Source organism: Salvelinus alpinus, chromosome 27 (genome assembly GCF_045679555.1).
Source record: "Salvelinus alpinus chromosome 27, SLU_Salpinus.1, whole genome shotgun sequence".
In the NCBI taxonomy this organism is placed as follows: Eukaryota; Metazoa; Chordata; class Actinopteri; order Salmoniformes; family Salmonidae; genus Salvelinus; species Salvelinus alpinus.
The window spans coordinates 19,334,597-19,356,256 of record NC_092112.1 but is presented as its reverse complement, the minus strand read 5'-3'; the positions used below and the strand labels follow the sequence as shown (position 1 = coordinate 19,356,256).

The window sequence follows — 21,660 nt, the reverse complement described above, 5'->3', positions numbered from 1 at the left end:
ACCCTATGGGCCATGGTAAAAAGGCACCCTGTTCTCTCCCTATGGGCCCTGGTAAAAAGAAGGCACCCTGTTCTCACCCTATGGGCCCTGGTAAAAAAAAGGCACCCTGTTCTCACCCTATGGGACATGGTAAAAAAAAGGCACCCTGTTCTCACCCTATGGGCCCTGGTCAAAAAAGGCACCCTGTTCTCACCCTATGGGCCCTGGTAAAAAAAAAAGGCACCCTGTTCTCACCCTATGGGCCCTGGTAAAAAAGGCACCCTGTTCTCTCCCTATGGGCCCTGGCAAAAAGGCACCCTGTTCTCACTCTATGGGCCATGGTAAAAAAGGCACCCTTTTCTCACCCTATGGGCCATGGGAAAAAGGCACCCTGTTCTCACCCTATGGGCCCTGGTAAAAAAGGCACTCTGTTCTCACCCTATGGGCCATGGTAAAAAGGCACCCTGTTCTCACCCTATGGGCCCTGGTAAAAAAGGCACCCTCCCTGGCCTGTGGTGTTCTCTCCCTATGGGCCCTGGTAAAAAAAAGAAGGCACCCTGTTCTCACCCTATGGGCCATGGTAAAAAAAGGCACCCTGTTCTCACCCTATGGGACATGGTAAAAAAGGCACCCTGTTCTCACCCTATGGGCCCTGGTCAAAAAAAGGCACCCTGTTCTCACCCTATGGGCCCTGGTCAAAAAAAGGCACCCTGTTCTCACCCTATGGGCCCTGGTCAAAAAAGGGCACCCTGTTCTCACCCTATGGGCCCTGGTCAAAAAAAGGCACCCTGTTCTCACCCTATGGGCCCTGGTCAAAAAAGGGCACCCTGTTCTCACCCTATGGGCCCTGGTAAAAAAGGCACCCTGTTCTCATCCTATGGTCCCTGGTCAAAAAAAGGCACCCTGTTCTCACCCTATGGGCCCTGGTAAAAAAGGCACTCTGTTCTCACCCTATGGGCCATGGTAAAAAGGCACCCTGTTCTCACCCTATGGGCCCTGGTAAAAAAGGCACCCTTTTCTCACCCTATGGGCCATGGTAAAAAGGCACCCTGTTCTCACCCTATGGGCCCTGGTAAAAAAGGCACTCTGTTCTCACCCTATGGGCCATGGTAAAAAGGCACCCTGTTCTCTCCCTATGGGCCCTGGTAAAAAAAAAGAAGGCACCCTGTTCTCACCCTATGGGCCCTGGTAAAAAAAAGGCACCCTGTTCTCACCCTATGGGACATGGTAAAAAAAAGGCACCCTGTTCTCACCCTATGGGCCCTGGTCAAAAAAGGCACCCTGTTCTCACCCTATGGGCCCTGGTAAAAAAAAAAAGGCACCCTGTTCTCACCCTATGGGCCCTGGTAAAAAAGGCACCCTGTTCTCTCCCTATGGGCCCTGGCAAAAAGGCACCTTGTTCTCACTCTATGGGCCATGGAAAAAAAGGCACCCTTTTCTCACCCTATGGGCCATGGTAAAAAGGCACCCTGTTCTCACAATATGGGCCCTGGTAAAAAAGGCACTCTGTTCTCACCCTATGGGCCATGGTAAAAAGGCACCCTGTTCTCACCCTATGGGCCCTGGTAAAAAAGGCACCCTTTTCTCACCCTATGGGCCATGGTAAAAAGGCACCCTGTTCTCACCCTATGGGCCCTGGTAAAAAAAGGCACTCTGTTCTCACCCTATGGGCCATGGTAAAAAGGCACCCTGTTCTCTCCCTCTGGGCCCTGGTAAAAAAAAAGAAGGCACCCTGTTCTCACCCTATGGGCCCTGGTAAAAAAAAAGGCACCCTGTTCTCACCCTATGGGACATGGTAAAAAAAAGGCACCCTGTTCTCACCCTATGGGCCCTGGTCAAAAAAGGCACCCTGTTCTCACCCTATGGGCCCTGGTAAAAAAAAAGGCACCCTGTTCTCACCCTATGGGCCCTGGTAAAAAAGGCACCCTGTTCTCTCCCTATGGGCCCTGGCAAAAAGGCACCCTGTTCTCACTCTATGGGCCATGGTAAAAAAGGCACCCTTTTCTCACCCTATGGGCCATGGTAAAAAGGCACCCTGTTCTCACCCTATGGGCCCTGGTAAAAAAGGCACTCTGTTCTCACCCTATGGGCCATGGTAAAAAGGCACCCTGTTCTCACCCTATGGGCCCTGGTAAAAAAGGCACTCTGTTCTCACCCTATGGGCCATGGTAAAAAGGCACCCTGTTCTCTCCCTATGGGCCCTGGTAAAAAAAAAGAAGGCACCCTGTTCTCACCCTATGGGCCATGGTAAAAAAAGGCACCCTGTTCTCACCCTATGGGACATGGTAAAAAAAAGGCACCCTGTTCTCACCCTATGGGCCCTGGTCAAAAAAAGGCACCCTGTTCTCACCCTATGGGCCCTGGTCAAAAAAAAGGCACCCTGTTCTCACCCTATGGGCCCTGGTCAAAAAAGGGCACCCTGTTCTCACCCTATGGGCCCTGGTAAAAAAGGCACCCTGTTCTCATCCTATGGTCCCTGGTCAAAAAAAGGCACCCTGTTCTCACCCTATGGGCCCTGGTTAAAAAAAGGCACTCTGTTCTCATCCTATGGGCCATGGTAAAAAAGTCACCCTGTTCTCACCCTATGGGCCGAGGTAAAAAGTAGTGCACTACGCAGGCCATGAGAGTAATTGCAGAAGCACTACATTGTTATTTCTCATTGCAACATCAGCAACATCAGCCAGTCAGTAGAAGCAAAGGCTTTATACAGACAGACGACAGACAGACGGACGGACGGACGGACGGACGGACACAGACAGACAGACAGACAGACAATACTCACAATACATTAAGTGTGTGCCCTCATGCCACTACAACACACAATTCAAATGTACATGTGTGTATAGTGTGTATGTTATATGTGTTTGTATTTGTGTGTCTGTACCTGTGTGTGTGACGCTTCACAGTCCTCGCTGTTCCATAACATGTATTTTTATCTGTTTTTTTAATCAGATTTGACTACTTGCGTGAGTTACTTGATGTGGAATAGAGTTCCATGTAGCCATGGCTCTATGTAGTACTGTGCGCCTCCCAAATTCGGTTCTGGACTTGTGGACTGTGAAGAGACCTCTGGTGGCATGTCTTGTGGGGTATGCATTGGTGTCTGAGCTGTGTGCTAGTAGTTTAAACAGACACCTCGGTGCGTTCAGCATCTAAATAATTCTTACAACAACAAGTAGCGATGAAGTCAATCTCTTCTCTACTTTGAGCGATGAGAGATTGACATGCACATTATTTATGTTAGCTCTACATGTACATTTAAGGACCAGCCGTGCTGTTCTGGACCAGTTTTAATTTTCCCAAGTTCTTTGTGGCACCTGACCACATGACTGGGCAGTAGTCCAGGTGCAACAAAACTAGGACCTGTAGGACCTACCTTGTTGATATTGTTGTTAAGAAGGCAGACCTCTACCCATCTTAGCTACTGTTGCATAAATATGTTTTGACCATAACAGTTTACAATCCAGGGTTACTCCATGCAGTTTAGTCTCCTCAACGTGCTCAATTTCCATATTGTTCATTACAATATTTAGTTGAGGTTTAGGGTTTAGTGAATGATTTGTCACAAATACAATGCTTTTATTTATTGTTTATATTTAGGACTAACTTATTTCTTGCCACCCATTCTGAAACTAACTGCAGCTCTTTGTTAAGTGTTGCAGTGATTTCACTCACTGTAGTAGCTGACAAGTATAGTGTTGACAAGTATAGTGACAAGTATAGTGTCGCATACATAGACTCACAGGCTTAACTCAGAGCCAAGTGTCAGGTCATGAGTAAAGATTGAAAAAAGTAAGGGGCCTAGACAGCTGCCCTGGGGAATGCTGGATTATGTTGGAGAGGCTACCATTAAAGAACACCCTCAGTGTTCTGTTAGACAGGTAACTCTCAAACCACAGTATAGTGTAAAATGTAAAGCCATAACATATACATTCTTTCAGCAGCATACTATGATCGATAATGTCAAAAGTTGCACTGAAGTCTAACAAAACAGCTTCCACAATCTTTTTATTATACATTTCTCTCAGCTAATCATCAGTAGTTTGTGTAAGTGCTGTTCATGTTGAATGCCCTTTCCTATAAGCGTGCTGAAAGTCTGTTGTTAATTTATTTACTGTAAAATAGCATTGTATCTGGTCAATTATTTCCAAAAGTTTACTAAGGGTTGTTAACAGACTGATTGGTCGGCTTTTTGAGCCAGTAAAGGGTGCTTTACTTTTCTTGGGGGGGGTATGACTTTTGCTTCCCTCCAGGCCTGAGGGCACACACGTTTTTGTAAGCTTAGCAGGTTTCAAAGTTATCTATAAAGGTTATGCCAACAGAGTGGCAGTAGTCTTTGAGCAAGATATAAAGTGCTAAGGGCCTGCTGAACCTTTTGCAACCGCAAGAGCCTTTCAGGGTGTTGATCAGGTCAATAAAATCCTGATTTACTTTTTTTGATGTCATTTGATCCCACATGCACTAAATAGCAGCAGCAGCTACGATATGCTTCACCATAGCCCCCGGGTAGCACAGAGTCTTTGCTCCAGGAACCAAGATGTGCCTCGCCATGGAACGACCAATGATGATGGCTGGAGGAAGGTGAGTGGCCGTGGAAGTCCGGCCTTTTCTGAGCCTCCTTGAGGACAGCCTGATCCAGGCTATATCACATCAGGCTGTGATTGGGAGTCCCATAGGGCTGCGCACAACTGGCCCAGTGTCGTCCGGGTTTGGCCGGGGTTGGTCGTCATTGTAAATAAGTTATTTAACTGACGTGCCTTGTTAAATAAAGGTGAAATAAAAAATACAATATAAAAAGGACCAACGGGAGATGGGGAACAGAGAACCCACATCAATAGAAGCCCTCTGAGCTGGAGAATGATGTGCGAGGGAGCCCATGAAGTACGAGCCTGTGGTAAAGACCCCCTGAGCTGGGGGTGAGTAATGAGTGCTGTAGTAGACTTCAGTGAGTAAGTGCTTCATGAACACTAGAGTTAATTCTCTGATCCAGTTGGAGGGACCCAGAGGAATAGAGCCTGAGCCTGTAGGCTGGATGGACACACACACACACACACACACACACACACACACACACACACACACACACACACACACACACACACACACACACACACACACACACACACACACACACACACACACACACACACACACACACACACACACACACACACACAGCAGAAGGCTCCAGGGCTGTAGCTCGCAGCCAGCCGGTGACAGTGCCTGAAGTTGATTAAAGTTAACCTTGAGCTTCAGAGAGAGCCTGGAGAGCGGCTAAACTGAGCCGACGGGATAGGAACCAGAAAACACAGCGAGATGGACGAGAGATAATTGCGGTGGAAAAGACTAAAGGAAATCAATGAGGAACGGATCGATGGCTATTTGATTTTGTATTGCTAATTTCTGAAGAGAGCGACAATTGATCCGGCATCCCCTCTCTGTATTGGCATATCTCACGTTATTACTTAAGAAGAAATGCACTGTTGACTGATGGATAAAGCAGCCGATACCATTAAATCTAAATAAATGATTGTGATGAGGAGAAAATGGGGCTTTATGTTAACCTTGCTCTCCCTGTTGTAAATTCTCTTCATGGATTGTAAGGCTGTGTGAGGGTAGAGTAGGTAAACAGCTTACAGTTGAATGTCCGTTTGAGCGGGATATATAACAGTAAGCCAGTATTTCCATCACTATTGACAATGCTGAAGATACTTCCTGTTAGCTTACAATGCACTTCCCCTGAAAATGTATTTCACAAAGATATTGTTACTGAATTAAAAGTTTTTCTCTGAAACAGATGTGTTTCTTGCTCTGAACAAATGATTTAAACACTGTTCAATGTATCCATCCCAAATGGCACCTTTATTCCCTTTATAGAGCACTACTTTGTAGTGCACTACAGGTGCGCAACTTTGGTTTTAGAAGTGGTAGGGCATATATTATAATTTTTATTTTGTCTATATCCACACCATTGCCTCGTATCACATTCCAATGATACAGTGCCTTGCAAAAATATTAATCCCCCTTTTTCCTATTTTGTTGCATTACAACCTGTAATTTAAATGTATTTTTATTTGGATTTCATGTAATGGACATACACAAAATAGTCTAAATTGGTGAAGTGAAATAAAAAAAAATACTTGTTTAAAAAGAAAATACTAAAATTAAAAACAGAAAAGTGGTGCGTGCATGTGTATTCACCCCCTTTGCTATGAAGCCCCTAAATAAGATCTGGTGCAACAAATTACCTTCAGAAGTCACACAATTTATTAAATAAAGTCCACCTGTGTGCAATCTAAGTGTCACATGATCTGTCACACGATCTCAGTATATATACGCCTGTTGTGAAGGCCCCAGAGTCTGCAACACCCCTAAGTAAGGGGCACCACCAAGCAAGCGGCACCATGAAGACCAAGGAGCTCTCCAAACAGGTCAGGGACAAAGTTGTGGAGAAGTACAGATCAGGGTTGGGTTATAAAGCACCATTAAATCCATTATTTAAAAAATTTAAGAATATGGCATCACAACAAACCTACCAAGAGAGGGCCGCCAACCAAAACTCACAGACCAGGCAAGGAGGGCATTAATCAGAGAGGCAACAAAGAGACCAAAGATAACCCTGAAGGAGCTGCATAGCTCCACAGCGGAGATTGGAGTATCTATCCATAGGACCACTTTAAGCCGTACACTCCATAGAGCTGGGCTTTACAGAAGAGTGGCCAGAAAAAAGCCATTGCTTATTAAAGTGTTTGCCAAAAGGCATTTGGTAGACTCCCCACACATATTGAAGAAGGTACTCTGGTCAGATCAGACTAAAATTGAGCTTTTTGGCCATAAAGGAAAACGCTATGTCTGGCGCAAACCCAACACCTCGCATCACCCCGAGAACACCATCCCCACAGTGAAGCATGGTGGTGGCTGCATCATGCTGTGGGTATGTTTTTCATCGGCAGGGACTGAGAAATTGGTCAGAATTGAAGGAATGATGGATGGCGCTAAATACAGGGAAATTATTGAGGGGGTTGAATAGTTATGCACGCTCAAGTTTTCAGTTTTTTTGTATTATTTCTTGTTTGTTTCAAAATAAAAAATATTTTACATCTTCAAAGTGGTAGGCATGTTGTGTAAATCAAATGATACAAACTCCCCCAAAATCTATTTTAATTCTAGGTTGTAAGGCAACAAAATAGGAAAAATGCCAAGGGGGTGAATACTTTCGCAAGCCAATGTAAAACTGGGGTGGACAAAAATGCAATTTCTGAATGTCCCCCCCGCCCCCAGTGTAAGTTGTACCCCTGGTGCACTATATAGGGAATATTGTTGTGCCATTTGAGTCGCGGACACCACTGTGTTTTGAGTCCCTATCGCTCACCTTGCCATTACTCAATGAAGTATTCACGTACCTGTGGCTCAGTCTTGCCATGTGTCTGTAGGGGCTCTGTGTCTCTGGTAGGTGTGGTGGGGCTGTTCCCTACGGGGGTGTGGGTGAGGGTTCGGGTGACTCGCCCTGTTTCTGGGGGCCCGGCTTGGGGTGCTGGCTGCTCAGGAAAGGCACTGGTCAGTCTGGTTGAGGCCTACAGTACAAGAGAGTACATCACCAGTCAAGATACATCGCTCTAATAAAGATAGATGAGGTTATTGTTTGGGATATTGTATTGTCTTGGTTTCTGTCCTGTGATGTTTGAAAATAAAAAAGTCAAATTAAATCTTAAAAGTATAAAAGTGAAGAAATAGTTTAAACAAATAGGATACTAATGGAACCGGACACAAATGCCCCTGCATAAAGCTTCCAACAGCAGAGGACACAGAGTCCATAGGGTGAGGGTTCGGAGTCACTCCCTACATAAAGATGCTGAGTAAAAAAAAAATGTTCTTGTTTCTTCACACTGATAAAACAGCTACGGTTGGCATTCTGTCTATGGCCTCTATGTGGAACTAACAAATCCATCTATTTCATTGCAGTGGCGAGGGTCTGTGAAGCAAACACGTGTCCCAAATGGCATCCTATTCCCAACATTGACCAGAGCCGTATGGGCCATGGTCGAAAGTATTGCACTATATAGGGAATAGGGTGCTTTTTGGGATGTATCCACTGACTGCACCACATGGCTGTCCCTTGGGGAGGGGACAGGGACGATGGGGACAATGGGAGTGAGTGTGAGTGGTGCAACCTGGTCTCAGAGCATTTCATATTATTCTGTACGTAAATCCGAGACACTCCATTTAGTATCATGTGTTACAAATTACAATTCGTATGATATGTTACGAATTTCCAACATGTACAATTTGTTACAAAGTTGCCAATAGAACCATATGTTACGAGTTTTCAAAATGTATGATATGTTAGCTTGCTAACGTTAGCTAGGCTAGGTGTTAGCGTTAGGATTTAGGGTTAAGGTTAAGTTCAGGAATTAGGTTAAAGGGCTAGGGGAAGGGTTAGCTTAAAGGGTTTTAAGGTTAGGCTTAAGGTTAGTTAATATGCTAACTAGTAGCAAAGTATCTTAAAAGTAGTAAGTAATTGAAAAGTTGCTAATTAGCTAAAATGCAAAAGCTGTTCATGATGAGATTCGAACATGCAGCCTTTGGGTTTCAAGATAAAAGTTTACCTACACTACCCATTTACATTTACATTTAAGTCATTTAGCAGACGCTCTTATCCAGAGCGACTTACAAATTGGAAAGTTCATACATATTCATCCTGGTCCCCCCGTGGGGAATGAACCCACAACCCTGGCGTTTCAAGCGCCATGCTCTACCAACTGAGCCACACGGGACCCCCGACCAACCACCCTCCTTTCACTTTTTGCCTTAAGTAACCATACCAAACGTAACAATTCATACTAATTTGAGTGTCCTGAATTTACATTTACTATGTTACGTCTAATCTATGAGACCAGGCTGTGTGGTGTGGTGTGTGTGTGTGTGTGTGTTTGTATGCGTGTGTGTGCACACAATAAGACTGACCTTCTTGGAGCTGGCTGACTTGGGTACTATAGAGCAGAACGTTTCACCTCCACCACTGTCTTGCTGAGGAGACAACGCCATGATGACATCACACTGCTCCTCCACCACCTTGGCCTCCACCTGCCAGGGTCCAACCTCTGATGTTACTATCTCACATGTTCAGAAGAACACACACTTTACAGTAGGAAAATGTCTCTCTAAAGTCCAGTCTATTTGCTTGGAATTTAAAAGTGGCCCCTATAATTTCACCCAGCTGTTTATTTCTCTTTCCTATATTGACTGCGTTTAAATGTTCATATCTCTGGGGGTCCATCCATGGACACATTCCAAATGGCACCCTTATCTCTATGCGCCCTGGTCAGAAGTAGTGCAATAAATAGGTAATAGGGTGCCGTTTAGGATGCACACCATGTTACCTGGTCGATTGGCAGGTCCACTGTTAGTTGTCCATCCTCTTGTATCTCTGCCACCCCGACCGTCTCCCTCCTCCTTGATTTGGCTTTGAACACACTGTCCTCTGAGGAGAGACCAACCAGACCATTAATCACCATTAGTCCTTCTAATGACACTCAGTCAGTCAGCCACCTAGGGCCCAAAGGGCACCCTAGTCCCTAATTAGTGCACTTCTTTTGACCAAAACCCTGTGGGGACTTTATAGGGTGTAGGGTACCATTTGGGTCACAAGCCAAGTCCGTCTGTCTGTGGTCCCATCCTCTGTTGCTCTCTCTTATTTCTCCTTTAACTGTGACCTAATCAATGAGCCTGTCAGTCAGGGTTAACATCCTGTCCACTTCCTTACACTGTCAGGCCCTGTTCTCAAACCTAAACGGTTGGCTTGAGCGCTCCTTCCTGTCTCTACCCCACAGAAGCTCTGACGAAGGCCATAGGCCAATATGTAAGCTTAAATAAACTAAAGTTATGACGGAAAAGAGTAGTGTGCGGGTCTTTGTTTTCTTTAAGATGCCTGTACAATCCCAAAAACGTTTAGCTAGCTAAATGGTTAGGCTATCGCTCTTGAATGCCATACATGTCTATGGCAATGTCTTTTGTGCTAACCAGAAAGCAGTAGTTCAGTCACCTGCTACAGTAGCACCATTCTTAGATAGGTGCAATGATAGCTTAATCATGTTCATATTGTCATGTTCATGTTCCTGTTAATACACATGTAGCCTATGTGATAAGAAAAATATCAGAAGGAACATTTGTGTCCCAAATGGAAACCTATTTCCCACATACAGTAGGCGTAGTCCCTATAGGGAATAGGGGGCAATTTGGTTCTCCGCCCATCACTAATAAGAATAGTCTTTCAGTCGACAATGCAGACAACGAATAGACAACAGTATAGCCATTATTAAAATGCAGAAAGCCATCCACAACAATCTCTTGTCTGATGGAGTTGTGATGAAAAGAATGATTGATTGGCATCCTGCCTCCACCCTATTGAATACACAGAGAAGAGAAGAGAAGGAGAACAGAAGAGAGCCATATCAGGCAAGGTTGACAAGACTCTAGCAGTGAATTAATTTATGATCCTATTTGAGGCTGAGATGAGGTAAAATATTCACCTTGCAGCGTCGCCGCCTTTCTCTCTGGCGCTCGGGACACCTTTGCTATGATTTAACAGAGGGGCTCTCGAGTGTATTCACACCGGGCCCCCCACACCTATACACACATTTGTACGCATGAAAACACACACTAAAAAGAGATGGAGGTGCATTAAGAGGGAGAGAGACATGTGTCTGGTGAGTGATAGCATGCGTGTGTGTTACATACCCCCTGATGAGAGGAGGTGGAGAGGGGTTGAGGTGGTAGAGACTGGCTGCTGCTTCATGGCTGCTCGGGCAGCTCTCTCTCTCTCAGACTTGGGGTAGAACAGAGAGTCTGCCTGTTGTCTGTGATCTGCAAACTACACATGGAACAAAGCTACTGGGGGGTAGTGGTGTAAAGTAAATACGTAAAAACACTTTGAAGTACTACTTAAGTATTTTTGGGGGGTATCTGTCCTTTACTTTACTATTTATATTTTTTACTTTTACTTTTACTCCACCACATTCCTAAAGAAAATAATGTACTTTTTACTCCATACATTTTACCTGACACCCAAAAGTACTCGTTGCATTTTGAATGCTTAACAGGACAGGAAAATTGTTTAATTGACAGACTTATCAAGAGAACATCCCAGGTCATCCCTACTGTCTCTAATCTGGTGGACTCACTTAACACAAATGCTTTGCTTGTGAATGATTTCTGAGTTTTGGACTGTACCCATGGCTATCCTTAAATAAATAAAAAAACAAGAAAATTGTGCCATCTGGTTTGCCTAATATAAGGAATTTGAAAGGATTTATAGCATTGACTTTTACTTTATACTTAAGTATACTTAAAACCAGATACTTTTAGATTTTTACTGAAGTAGTATTTTACTGGGTGTCTTTCAAATTTACTTGAGTCATTTTATATTAAGGTATCTTTACTTTTACTCCAGTCTGACAGTTGGGTACTTTTACCACCACTGCTGGGGGGCCCTGTAGTGAACATTCCTATACAGAGATATATCTACTGATTCTGATGCATCTCTATGCATGACAATGCTGTTCTAATGCAATAACCTGTGTGCTTCTATTACCTATTTAGTGCACTACTTTTGACCAGAGCCCTATGTCCCTCTGGGCCCTGACCAAAAGTAGTGCACTGCATAGGGAATAGGGTGCCATTTGGGATGCACACCTTGTCTCAGACTGTCTCACTACGTGTACCTCATTGGAATTCAAATCTGTTACCTTATACATGATAAAAACATTGTATAGTATGTCGTTTGAATCCACTTATTTATGGTTTGGTCCCACTTTGAAATAAGTGTCCTTAACATATATCTATGTATTGAAGTCACATAAGGGAAAGGGGGATACCTAGTCCGTTGTACAACTGAATCCATTCAAATGAAATGTGTCTTCCGCATTTAACCCAACCCCTCTGAATCAGAGAGGTGAGGAGGGCTGCCTTAATCGACATCCACGTCATCGGTGCCCGAGGAACAGTGGGTTAACTGCCTTGCTCAGGGGCAGAATGACAGATTAAGCAAGCAGGCGCAGTGTAATTATTGCAGTGTAATTGCAAAGGTTACCGTTTTGATTACTTGGGGAATTTAATCTACATAGAATGTGACTCGGTTTTCATGGCTCGTGGGATACATCGACTTGACACTGACGGTGGCAATAAGAGAATCTTGCACACATACTAAAGAGTAGCCTATTCCACATGAAGGACTTGTATGACTGACTGGGTACAGTAACTGATCATGGAGAAACATGATTAATATTCAACTACACTGTATACCATGCACAGAGTTAAATAAACATGATGAATTTAATGAATTACACCCAGTGTTGTTATGAAATGAGTCAGACTGCCAAGCCAACGTGTGTTTTTTAATGTCTGGCTCTTTGTTTCTACCAGTGCTCTGTTGTTGAGGTGGTGGTGCTGATTAGCTTGGCTGCTCCCCAGTGACTGACCCATTGAATGAGTCTGGTTCCAATACATCTCATGCACAGCCAATCAGTGCACTGCAAACTAATAATTTATTGATAGATTTGGAGCAGCCATTAATGTCTAATAGCGTTTGTCTCATTTAGCAGTCCTGATCAAACAGGAAAAATGCAAATGTGCTCAGAGGGGGGAAAAAAATTCCTGGGAATATCTGTCTTTTTATGGCAGCCCCAAGGCCAGTTATTAATGGAAGAAATGAGAGGAGGGGGAGGAAGGGTAAAGGGAGAGGAGGGGGAGGAAGGGTAAAAGGAGAGGAGGGGGAGGAAGGGTAAAAGGAGAGGAGGGGAGGAAGGGTAAAGGGAGAGGAGGGGGAGGAAGGGTAAAGGGAGAGGAGGAAGGGTAAAGGGAGAGGAGGGGGAGGAAGGGTAAAGGGAGAGGAGGGGGAAGAAGGGTAAAAGGAGAGGAGGAAGGGTAAAGGGAGAGGAGGGGGAGGAAGGGTAAAGGGAGAGGAGGGGGAAGAAGGGTAAAAGGAGAGGAGGAAGGGTAAAGGGAGAGGAGGGGGAGGAAGGGTAAAGGGAGAGGAGGGGGAGGAAGGGTAAAAGGAGAGGAGGGGGAGGAAGGGTAAAGGGAGAGGAGGGGGATGTTGTTAGGTGGGAGGGTAACCAATCTGCATTTCACATGCGTTATCAACACAAGGCATCTGTGGGTGAAATATTCCCTGTTCTTTGGGGAACGGGAAGAGGAAAAGAAGAATAGAAAGTGTATGTTTTATTTATTTTCTTCCATCATGGTGCTTTTAGTTGACTCCTCGCAGGGGGATCTAGGGGTGAAGACAACTGATCTTCTTTGTGTGTCTTTCTGAAGCCTTGCACTGCAGGCATTGGTGTTTGTTAGTGAGCTAATGTGGTGTCTGGGGAACCGGAGGATGTTTATTAGCTAGACTTCATGGATGTGTCCCGAATGGCACCCTATTCCCTACATAGTGGACTACTTTTGACCAGCTTGGGCCCATAAGGCTCTGGTCAAATGTAGTGCACTATATAGGGAATAGGGTGCCATTTGGGACGCAACCCTTATAGAAACGCAGGCAGCCCAGGGAGCTAGGCTAAGTTCACTGATCAACTCCTTTGAATTCTGTCTGTCTCTACGCCCCTCAGTGAGTAGCAAGAGCAGGCATCGGTTATTCAGACCGCAGGCAGATATTGACGGAGGCTCGGGCTACACTAGGAGCAAAGTTCAAACAGTTCTCTATTTCTCAATGCCAATGACTGACCCTCCGAAGATATTTATATTCATCTCAGTTCATTACACCTGCTTGCTTTAGGTTTGAGGGGTTGCGATGCTGTTCAATATTTACGGGTCTTTGTTTCCAACAAGCCTCCCTGTGGCAATAACATGCCATTTTGGACCTTCATAAATCCCTATTTGAACTCTGAAGGGTTTAGGAATTCATCCAGATCCCCATGACATTGTGGATTTAACATTGGATGGAAACAGGGCAGAAATATAGGCTACACTGTATATACAATACTATACAACACATAGCAAGTCAAAGTGGACATCACACAAGAGACATCAGAAATGAGAAATGAACATCGAGTGAAAATACCAGCCAACTGCTATAGATACGGCAGCGACTGACAATCAGTGCATTCAATCAAAGTAGGTTAAACAAGCAATCGTATCACGATCACTGGTAAGATGCTGTAAGTAAAAGAGTTCAGTAGTCATGTCTTGCAGAAAAACTGTAGTGAACAGAATATTTCTGTCTGGGGCCTCCCGAGTGGCGCAGCGGTCTAAGGCACTGCATCGCAGTGCTAGAGGTGTCACTACAGACCCGGGTTCGATCCCGGGCTGTATCACAACTGGCTGTGATCAGGAGTCCAAAAGGGCTGAGAACAATTGGCCCAGCGTCGTCCGGATTAGGGGAGGGTTTGGCAGGGGGGCTTTACTTGGCTCATCGTGCTCTAGTGACTCCTTGTGGCGGGCCGGGTGCCTGCAGGCTGACCTCGTTGTCAGTTGAACGGTGTTTCCTCCGACACATTGGTGCAGCTGGCAGGCGGGTGTTAAGAAGCGTGGTTAGGCGGGTCATGTTTCAGAGGACGCATGACTCAACCTTTGCCTCCCGAGCCCGTTGGGGAGCTGAAGCGATGAGACAAGATCGAAAAGGGGGAAAAAAATACAAATAAAAAATAAAACACTTCTGTCTGTGTCACACTCAGCGCACTCAATAGAAACAGAAATGTTCTAATGTTCTAACCTCAACATCAGGGTTTTGTATTCATTAATGCACACCGCAGCAGAACATTTTGCAACGAAAAAGGAAAACAAGGATATTTTAATGATCAAATTCATGTAAGTGCATCCCTGTTTGGGTTATGTTTGGTGCCTATTAAATAGAACACATCTGATACATTTCTTGACAACAGTCAAGAAATAAAAACGTCTGATGAATGATAAGCTACAGTAAGAAGAATTCTTGCATTTATCTCCCCCAGCCAGCATTGCACGATCAAACACTCAGCATTAGAGTGATGGACTGGGCTAATGACCTCGCCATAGGCTCCCTTCTCAAACAGCTTTCTATGAAGGGCCGCCACACAGCAGGGGCAGCATGGACATTACATATAAAGCAGGAGTAGGCAACTAGATTCAGCCGTGGGACGATTTTTGTCGGAGCAAATAGTCTGGGGGGCCGGAACACAATTATAATTGTACACTGCAAATGTACCACAACTAAGCCCAAAAATACATTGTATTTAAAAATAATTATTTCATACCTTGATTACATACAGTGGGGAGAACAAGTATTTGATACACTGCCGATTTTGCAGGTTTTCCTACTTACAAAGCATGTAGAGGTCTGTCATTTTTATCATAGGTACACTTCAACTGTGAGAGACGGAATCTAAAACAAAAATCCAGAAAATCACATTGTATGATTTTTAAATAATTAATTTGCATTTTATTGCATGACATAAGTATTTGATCACCTACCAACCAGTAAGAATTCCGGCTCTCACAGACCTGTTAGTTTTTCTTTAAGAAGCCCTCCTGTTCTCCACTCATTACCTGTATTAACTGCACCTGTTTGAACTCGTTACCTGTATAAAAGACACCTGTCTACACACTCAATCAAACAGATTCCAACCTCTCCACAATAGCCAAGACCAGAGAGCTGTGTAAGGACATCAGGGATAAAATTGTAGACCTGCACAAGGCTGGGATGGGCTACAGGACAATAGGCAAGCAGCTTGGTGAGAAGGAAACAACTGTTGGCGCAATTATTAGAAAATGGAAGAAGTTCAAGATGACGGTCAATCACCCTCGGTCTGGGGCTCCATGCAAGATTTCACCTCGTGGGGCATCAATGATCATGAGGAAGGTGAGGGATCAGCCCAGAACTACACGGCAGGACCTGGTCAATGACCTGAAGAGAGCTGGGACCACAGTCTCAAAGAAAACCATTAGTAACACACTACGCCGTCATGGATTAAAATCCTGCAGCGCACGCAAGGTCCCCCTGCTTAAGCCAGTGCATGTCCAGGCCCGTCTGAAGTTTGCCAATGACCATCTGGATGATCCAGAGGAGGAATGGGAGAAGGAAATGTGGTCTGATGAGACAAAAATAGAGCTTTTTGGTCTAACTCCACTCGCCGTGTTTGGAGGAAGAAGAAGTATGAGTACAACCCCAAGAACACCATCCCAACCGTGAAGCATGGAGGTGGAAACATCATTCTTTGGGGATGCTTTTCTGCAAAGGGGACAGGACGACTGCACCGTATTGAGGGGAGGATGGATGGGGCCATGTATCGCGAGATCTTGGCCAACAACCTCCTTCCCTCAGTAAGAGCATTGAAGATGGGTCGTGGCTGGGTCTTCCAGCATGACAACGACACGAAGCACACAGCCATGGCAACTAAGGAGTGGCTCCGTAAGAAGCATCTCAAGGTCCTGGAGTGGCCTAGCCAGTCTCCAGACCTGAACCCAATAGAAAATCTTTGGAGGGAGCTGAAAGTCCGTATTGCCCAGCGACAGCCCCGAAACCTGAAGGATCTGGAGAAGATCTGTAGGGAGGAGTGGGCCAAAATCCCTGCTGCAGTGTGTGCAAACCTAGTCAAGAACTACAGGAAACGTATGATCTCTGTAATTGCAAACAAAGGTTTCTGTACCAAATATTAGGTTCTGCTTTTCTGATGTATCAAATACTTATGTCATGCAATAAAATGCAAATTAATTACTTAAAAATCATACAATGTGATTTTCTGGATTTTTGTTTTAGATTCCGTCTCTCATAGTTGAAGTGTACCTATGATAAAAATTACAGACCTCTACATGCTTTGTAAGTAGGAAAACCTGCAAAATCGGCAGTGTATCAAATACTTGTTCTCCCCACTGTATCTCATTTTTTTGTGGGAATACTTGGGAACATATTTCCTACATTAAACAAATTTTAAGCTGAATTCCTGGTGTTTTTACTGTATTTTTTTTACCAAAAACTTTTTTGTTTTTGTTTTTTTAAACCTTGGGGGGAGCAAAAAAATATACTTGCAGGCCGGTTTTGACCCGCGGGCCAACTGTTGCCTACCTCTGATCTAAGGCTATGGGGCCAGACAGCACTTCAATCATCATGTACTGTACAGACCAGACACCAGCGGCCGAGTAGCATTAGATGTAGCTGTAGTTAAAAAAGTGCCAGTGAGAGAAACAGTCGTGAGAAAGAAAGAAAGAATGAATATGAGTTGTTGACTCTCTGAAGGGCTGATGAGCCAATAGCTGATCCTCTGTCGCCCCCGTGTGGTATGTACTGAGAAGACAACATCAGTTGAAGCAATGCAGAATTTTCAAACCAAAGATTGATTCATTTTGTTCAGGACTTGGCAAAACTCCAAAAGTAATGTGATGAAACGCTAATGAGCCCATCTGGATTATAATCAATTTATTGAAAAGAAGAGTATTGCCATCTCAAGTCCTGGTTAATCAGATATTGAAATAGTTTCAGTCAGTGTGTGAACTCTGGACAACAGTAGAGCACTATTTAGGGAATAGGATGCCATTTGGGACCAGCCTAATCTGTGTAACGTAGTAGAAATAACCAATTAGTGGTATAAAAGTGTCTCCTTGCATGATGTGTCCAATCAAAAACGTTAAGTGGCTTTAATGTCAAACCACAACAAATATTGATGAGGTTTTCATTCAGAATGGTTCAGGCAGCTTTAGATGCCCTTCAACAGATTGACCTAGCGTGAAAACACAACCGACCGACATCCTTAATTCCTCTTGAGCCAAACAATCTCTATTGTGATTAATTACAACATATGATACTCACTCATGCAAGGACACACACACACACACACACACACACACACACACACACACACACACACACACACACACACACACACACACACACACACACACACACACACACACACACACACACACACATACACATACACATACACACACACACACACACACATACACAGTGTACTGTGTGTTGTCACTACTCCTGGACACCCCGGTGTGAATAAAGATAAGTGTCTCAGATATAAGGGTTTAAATGACTGAGGGGAGTGAGCTAGTGTGCCGACTCAGCTCTTTGGTTTTTAGAAAAGGTCAACGTGAAATATCTCTTTATTACCATGGAAACTGACAGCTTAGCGCCCAACAATAACTCATCTGATCTGAAGGACAGAGAGAGAGAGAGAGAGAGAGAGAGAGAGAGAGAGAGAGAGAGAGAGAGAGAGAGAGAGAGAGAGAGAGAGAGAGAGAGAGAGAGAGAGATGCTTTTCCTCCTTAGTGATGTTGCTCTCCTCTTCCAATGACTTGATCATGCTTCATTAACTCATTTGCAATGTGAAGTCATTTAAGCCGCAAATCATTTTAGACGATTGTTTTAGAAGGACGTATCAGGAGGAGTCATATATGCTGTAATTACCTGATTCAATCCCAATTATACACACATTAAATAGTGCTGTTTTCTAAAAGGACACCCTATTAACAGAACTTAGTGTATTGATGGTCTGTATTAACGGTCTGTATTGGCGGTCTGTATTGACGGTCTGTATTAACAGTACTCTATTGACGGTCTGTTATAACAGTACTCTATTGACGGTACTCTATTGACGGTACTCCATTGACGGTACTCTATTGACGGTACCCTATTAACGGTACTCTATTGACGGTACTCTATTGACGGTACTCTATTAACAGTACTCTATTGACGGTACCCTATTAACGGTACTCTATTGACGGTACTCTATTGACGGTACTCTATTGACGGTACTCTATTGACGGTCCCCTATTAACAGTAATCTATTGACGGTACTCTATTGACGGTACTCTAGTGACGGTACTCTATTGACGGTACTCTATTGACGGGTACTCTAGTGACGGTACTCTATTGACGGTACCCTATTGACGGTACTCTATTGACGGTACTCTATTGACAGTATGTAATAACAGTACTCTATTGACGGTACTCTATTGGCGGTCTGTAATAACAGTACTCTATTGACGGTCTGTAATAACAGTACTCTATTGACGGTACTCTATTGACGGTACTCTATTGGCGGTACTCTATTGGCGGTACTCTATTGGCGGTACTCTATTGACGGTACTCTATTGACGGTACTATATTGGCAGTACTCTATTCACGGTCTGTAATAACAGTACTCTATTGATGGTACTCTATTGACGGTCTGTAATAACAGTACTCTATTGACGGTACTCTATTGACGGTCTGTAATAACAGCACTCTATTGACGGTACTCTATTGACGGTCTGTAATAACAGTACTCTAGTGACGGTCTGTAATAACAGTACTCTATTGACGGTACTCTATTGGCGGTACTCTATTGACGGTACTCTATTGACGGTACTCTATTGGCAGTACTCTATTGACGGTCTGTAATAACAGTACTCTATTGACGGTACTCTATTGACGCTACTCTATTGACGGTCTGTAATAACAGTACTCTATTGACGGTACTCTATTGACGGTACTCTATTGACGGTCTGTAATAACAGTACTCTATTGGTGGTACTCTATTGACGGTACTCTATTGACGGTCTGTAATAACAGTACTCTATTGACGGTACTCTATTGGCGGTACTCGATTGACGGTACTCTATTGGCGGTACTCTATTGGCAGGACTCTATTGACAGTCTGTAATAACAGTACTCTATTGACGGTACTCTATTGACCGTACTCTATTGACGGTCTGTAATAACAGTACTCTATTGACGGTACTCTATTGACGGTCTGTAATAACAGTACTCTATTGACGGTACTCTATTGACGGTCTGTAATAACAGTACTCTAGTGACGGTCTGTATTAACAGTACTCTATTGACGGTCTGTATTAACAGTACTCTATTGACAGTACTCTATTGACAGTACTCTATTGACGGTACTCTATTGACAGTCTGTAATAACGGTACTCTATTGACAGTACTCTATTGACGGTACTCTATTGACGGTCTGTAATAACAGTACTCTATTGGCGGTACTCTATTAACAGTAATCTATTGATGGTATTCTATTGACGGTCTGTAATAACAGTACTTTATTGACGGTACTCTATTGACGGTACTCTATTGACAGTCTGTAATAACAGTACTCTATTGACGGTACTCTATTGACGGTACTCTATTGGCAGTACTCTATTGACGGTCTGTAATAACAGTACTCTATTGATGGTACTCTATTGACGGTACTCTATTGACGGTCTGTAATAACAGTACTCTATTGACGGTACTCTATTGATGGTACTCTATTGACGGTCTGTAATAACAGTACTCTATTGACGGTACTCTATTGACGGTCTGTAATAACAGCACTCTATTGACGGTACTCTATTGGCGGTACTCGATTGACGGTACTCTATTGGCGGTACTCTATTGGCAGGACTCTATTGACAGTCTGTAATAACAGTACTCTATTGACGGTACTCTATTGACCGTACTCTATTGACGGTCTGTAATAACAGTACTCTATTGACGGTACTCTATTGACGGTCTGTAATAACAGTACTCTATTGACGGTACTCTATTGACGGTCTGTAATAACAGTACTCTAGTGACGGTCTGTATTAACAGTACTCTATTGACGGTCTGTATTAACAGTACTCTATTGACAGTACTCTATTGACAGTACTCTATTGACGGTACTCTATTGACAGTCTGTAATAACTGTACTCTATTGACGGTCTGTAATAACGGTACTCTATTGACAGTACTCTATTGACGGTACTCTATTGACGGTCTGTAATAACAGTACTCTATTGGCGGTACTCTATTAACAGTAATCTATTGATGGTATTCTATTGACGGTCTGTAATAACAGTACTTTATTGACGGTACTCTATTGACGGTACTCTATTGACAGTCTGTAATAACAGTACTCTATTGACGGTACTCTATTGACGGTACTCTATTGGCGGTACTCTATTGGCGGTACTCTATTGGCGGTACTCTATTGACGGTACTCTATTGACGGTACTATATTGGCAGTACTCTATTCACGGTCTGTAATAACAGTACTCTATTGATGGTACTCTATTGACGGTCTGTAATAACAGTACTCTATTGACGGTACTCTATTGACGGTCTGTAATAACAGCACTCTATTGACGGTACTCTATTGACGGTCTGTAATAACAGTACTCTAGTGACGGTCTGTAATAACAGTACTCTATTGACGGTACTCTATTGGCGGTACTCTATTGACGGTACTCTATTGACGGTACTCTATTGGCAGTACTCTATTGACGGTCTGTAATAACAGTACTCTATTGACGGTACTCTATTGACGGTACTCTATTGACGGTCTGTAATAACAGTACTCTATTGACGGTACTCTATTGACGGTACTCTATTGACGGTCTGTAATAACAGTACTCTATTGGTGGTACTCTATTGACGGTACTCTATTGATGGTCTGTAATAACAGTACTCTATTGACGGTACTCTATTGGCGGTACTCGATTGACGGTACTCTATTGGCGGTACTCTATTGGCAGGACTCTATTGACAGTCTGTAATAACAGTACTCTATTGACGGTACTCTATTGACGGTACTCTATTGACGGTCTGTAATAACAGTACTCTATTGACGGTACTCTATTGACGGTCTGTAATAACAGTACTCTATTGACGGTACTCTATTGGCGGTCTGTAATAACAGTACTCTAGTGACGGTCTGTATTAACAGTACTCTATTGACG

The 21,660-nt window shown here is 43.8% G+C and overlaps 1 protein-coding gene and 1 non-coding gene across 2 annotated transcripts in view; both read right to left on the bottom strand.

Moving 5' to 3' along the window:
- Positions 1 to 21,660, bottom strand: part of LOC139556115 (doublecortin domain-containing protein 2C-like) — a 39,504-nt gene that overhangs the window by 6,225 nt on the left and 11,619 nt on the right. Inside the window, exons 7-10 of the mRNA XM_071369658.1 lie at positions 10,717 to 10,849; positions 9,360 to 9,460; positions 8,944 to 9,063; positions 7,383 to 7,553 (exon numbers count right to left, since the gene is read on the bottom strand). Coding sequence (XP_071225759.1) covers positions 7,383 to 7,553; positions 8,944 to 9,063; positions 9,360 to 9,460; positions 10,717 to 10,849 — 525 coding nt within the window. The remainder of the gene's footprint in view (positions 1 to 7,382; positions 7,554 to 8,943; positions 9,064 to 9,359; positions 9,461 to 10,716; positions 10,850 to 21,660) is intronic.
- On the bottom strand, positions 8,679 to 8,755 carry trnas-uga (transfer RNA serine (anticodon UGA)). Its single transcript has one exon. It is a non-coding gene; the product is annotated as a tRNA-Ser (tRNA).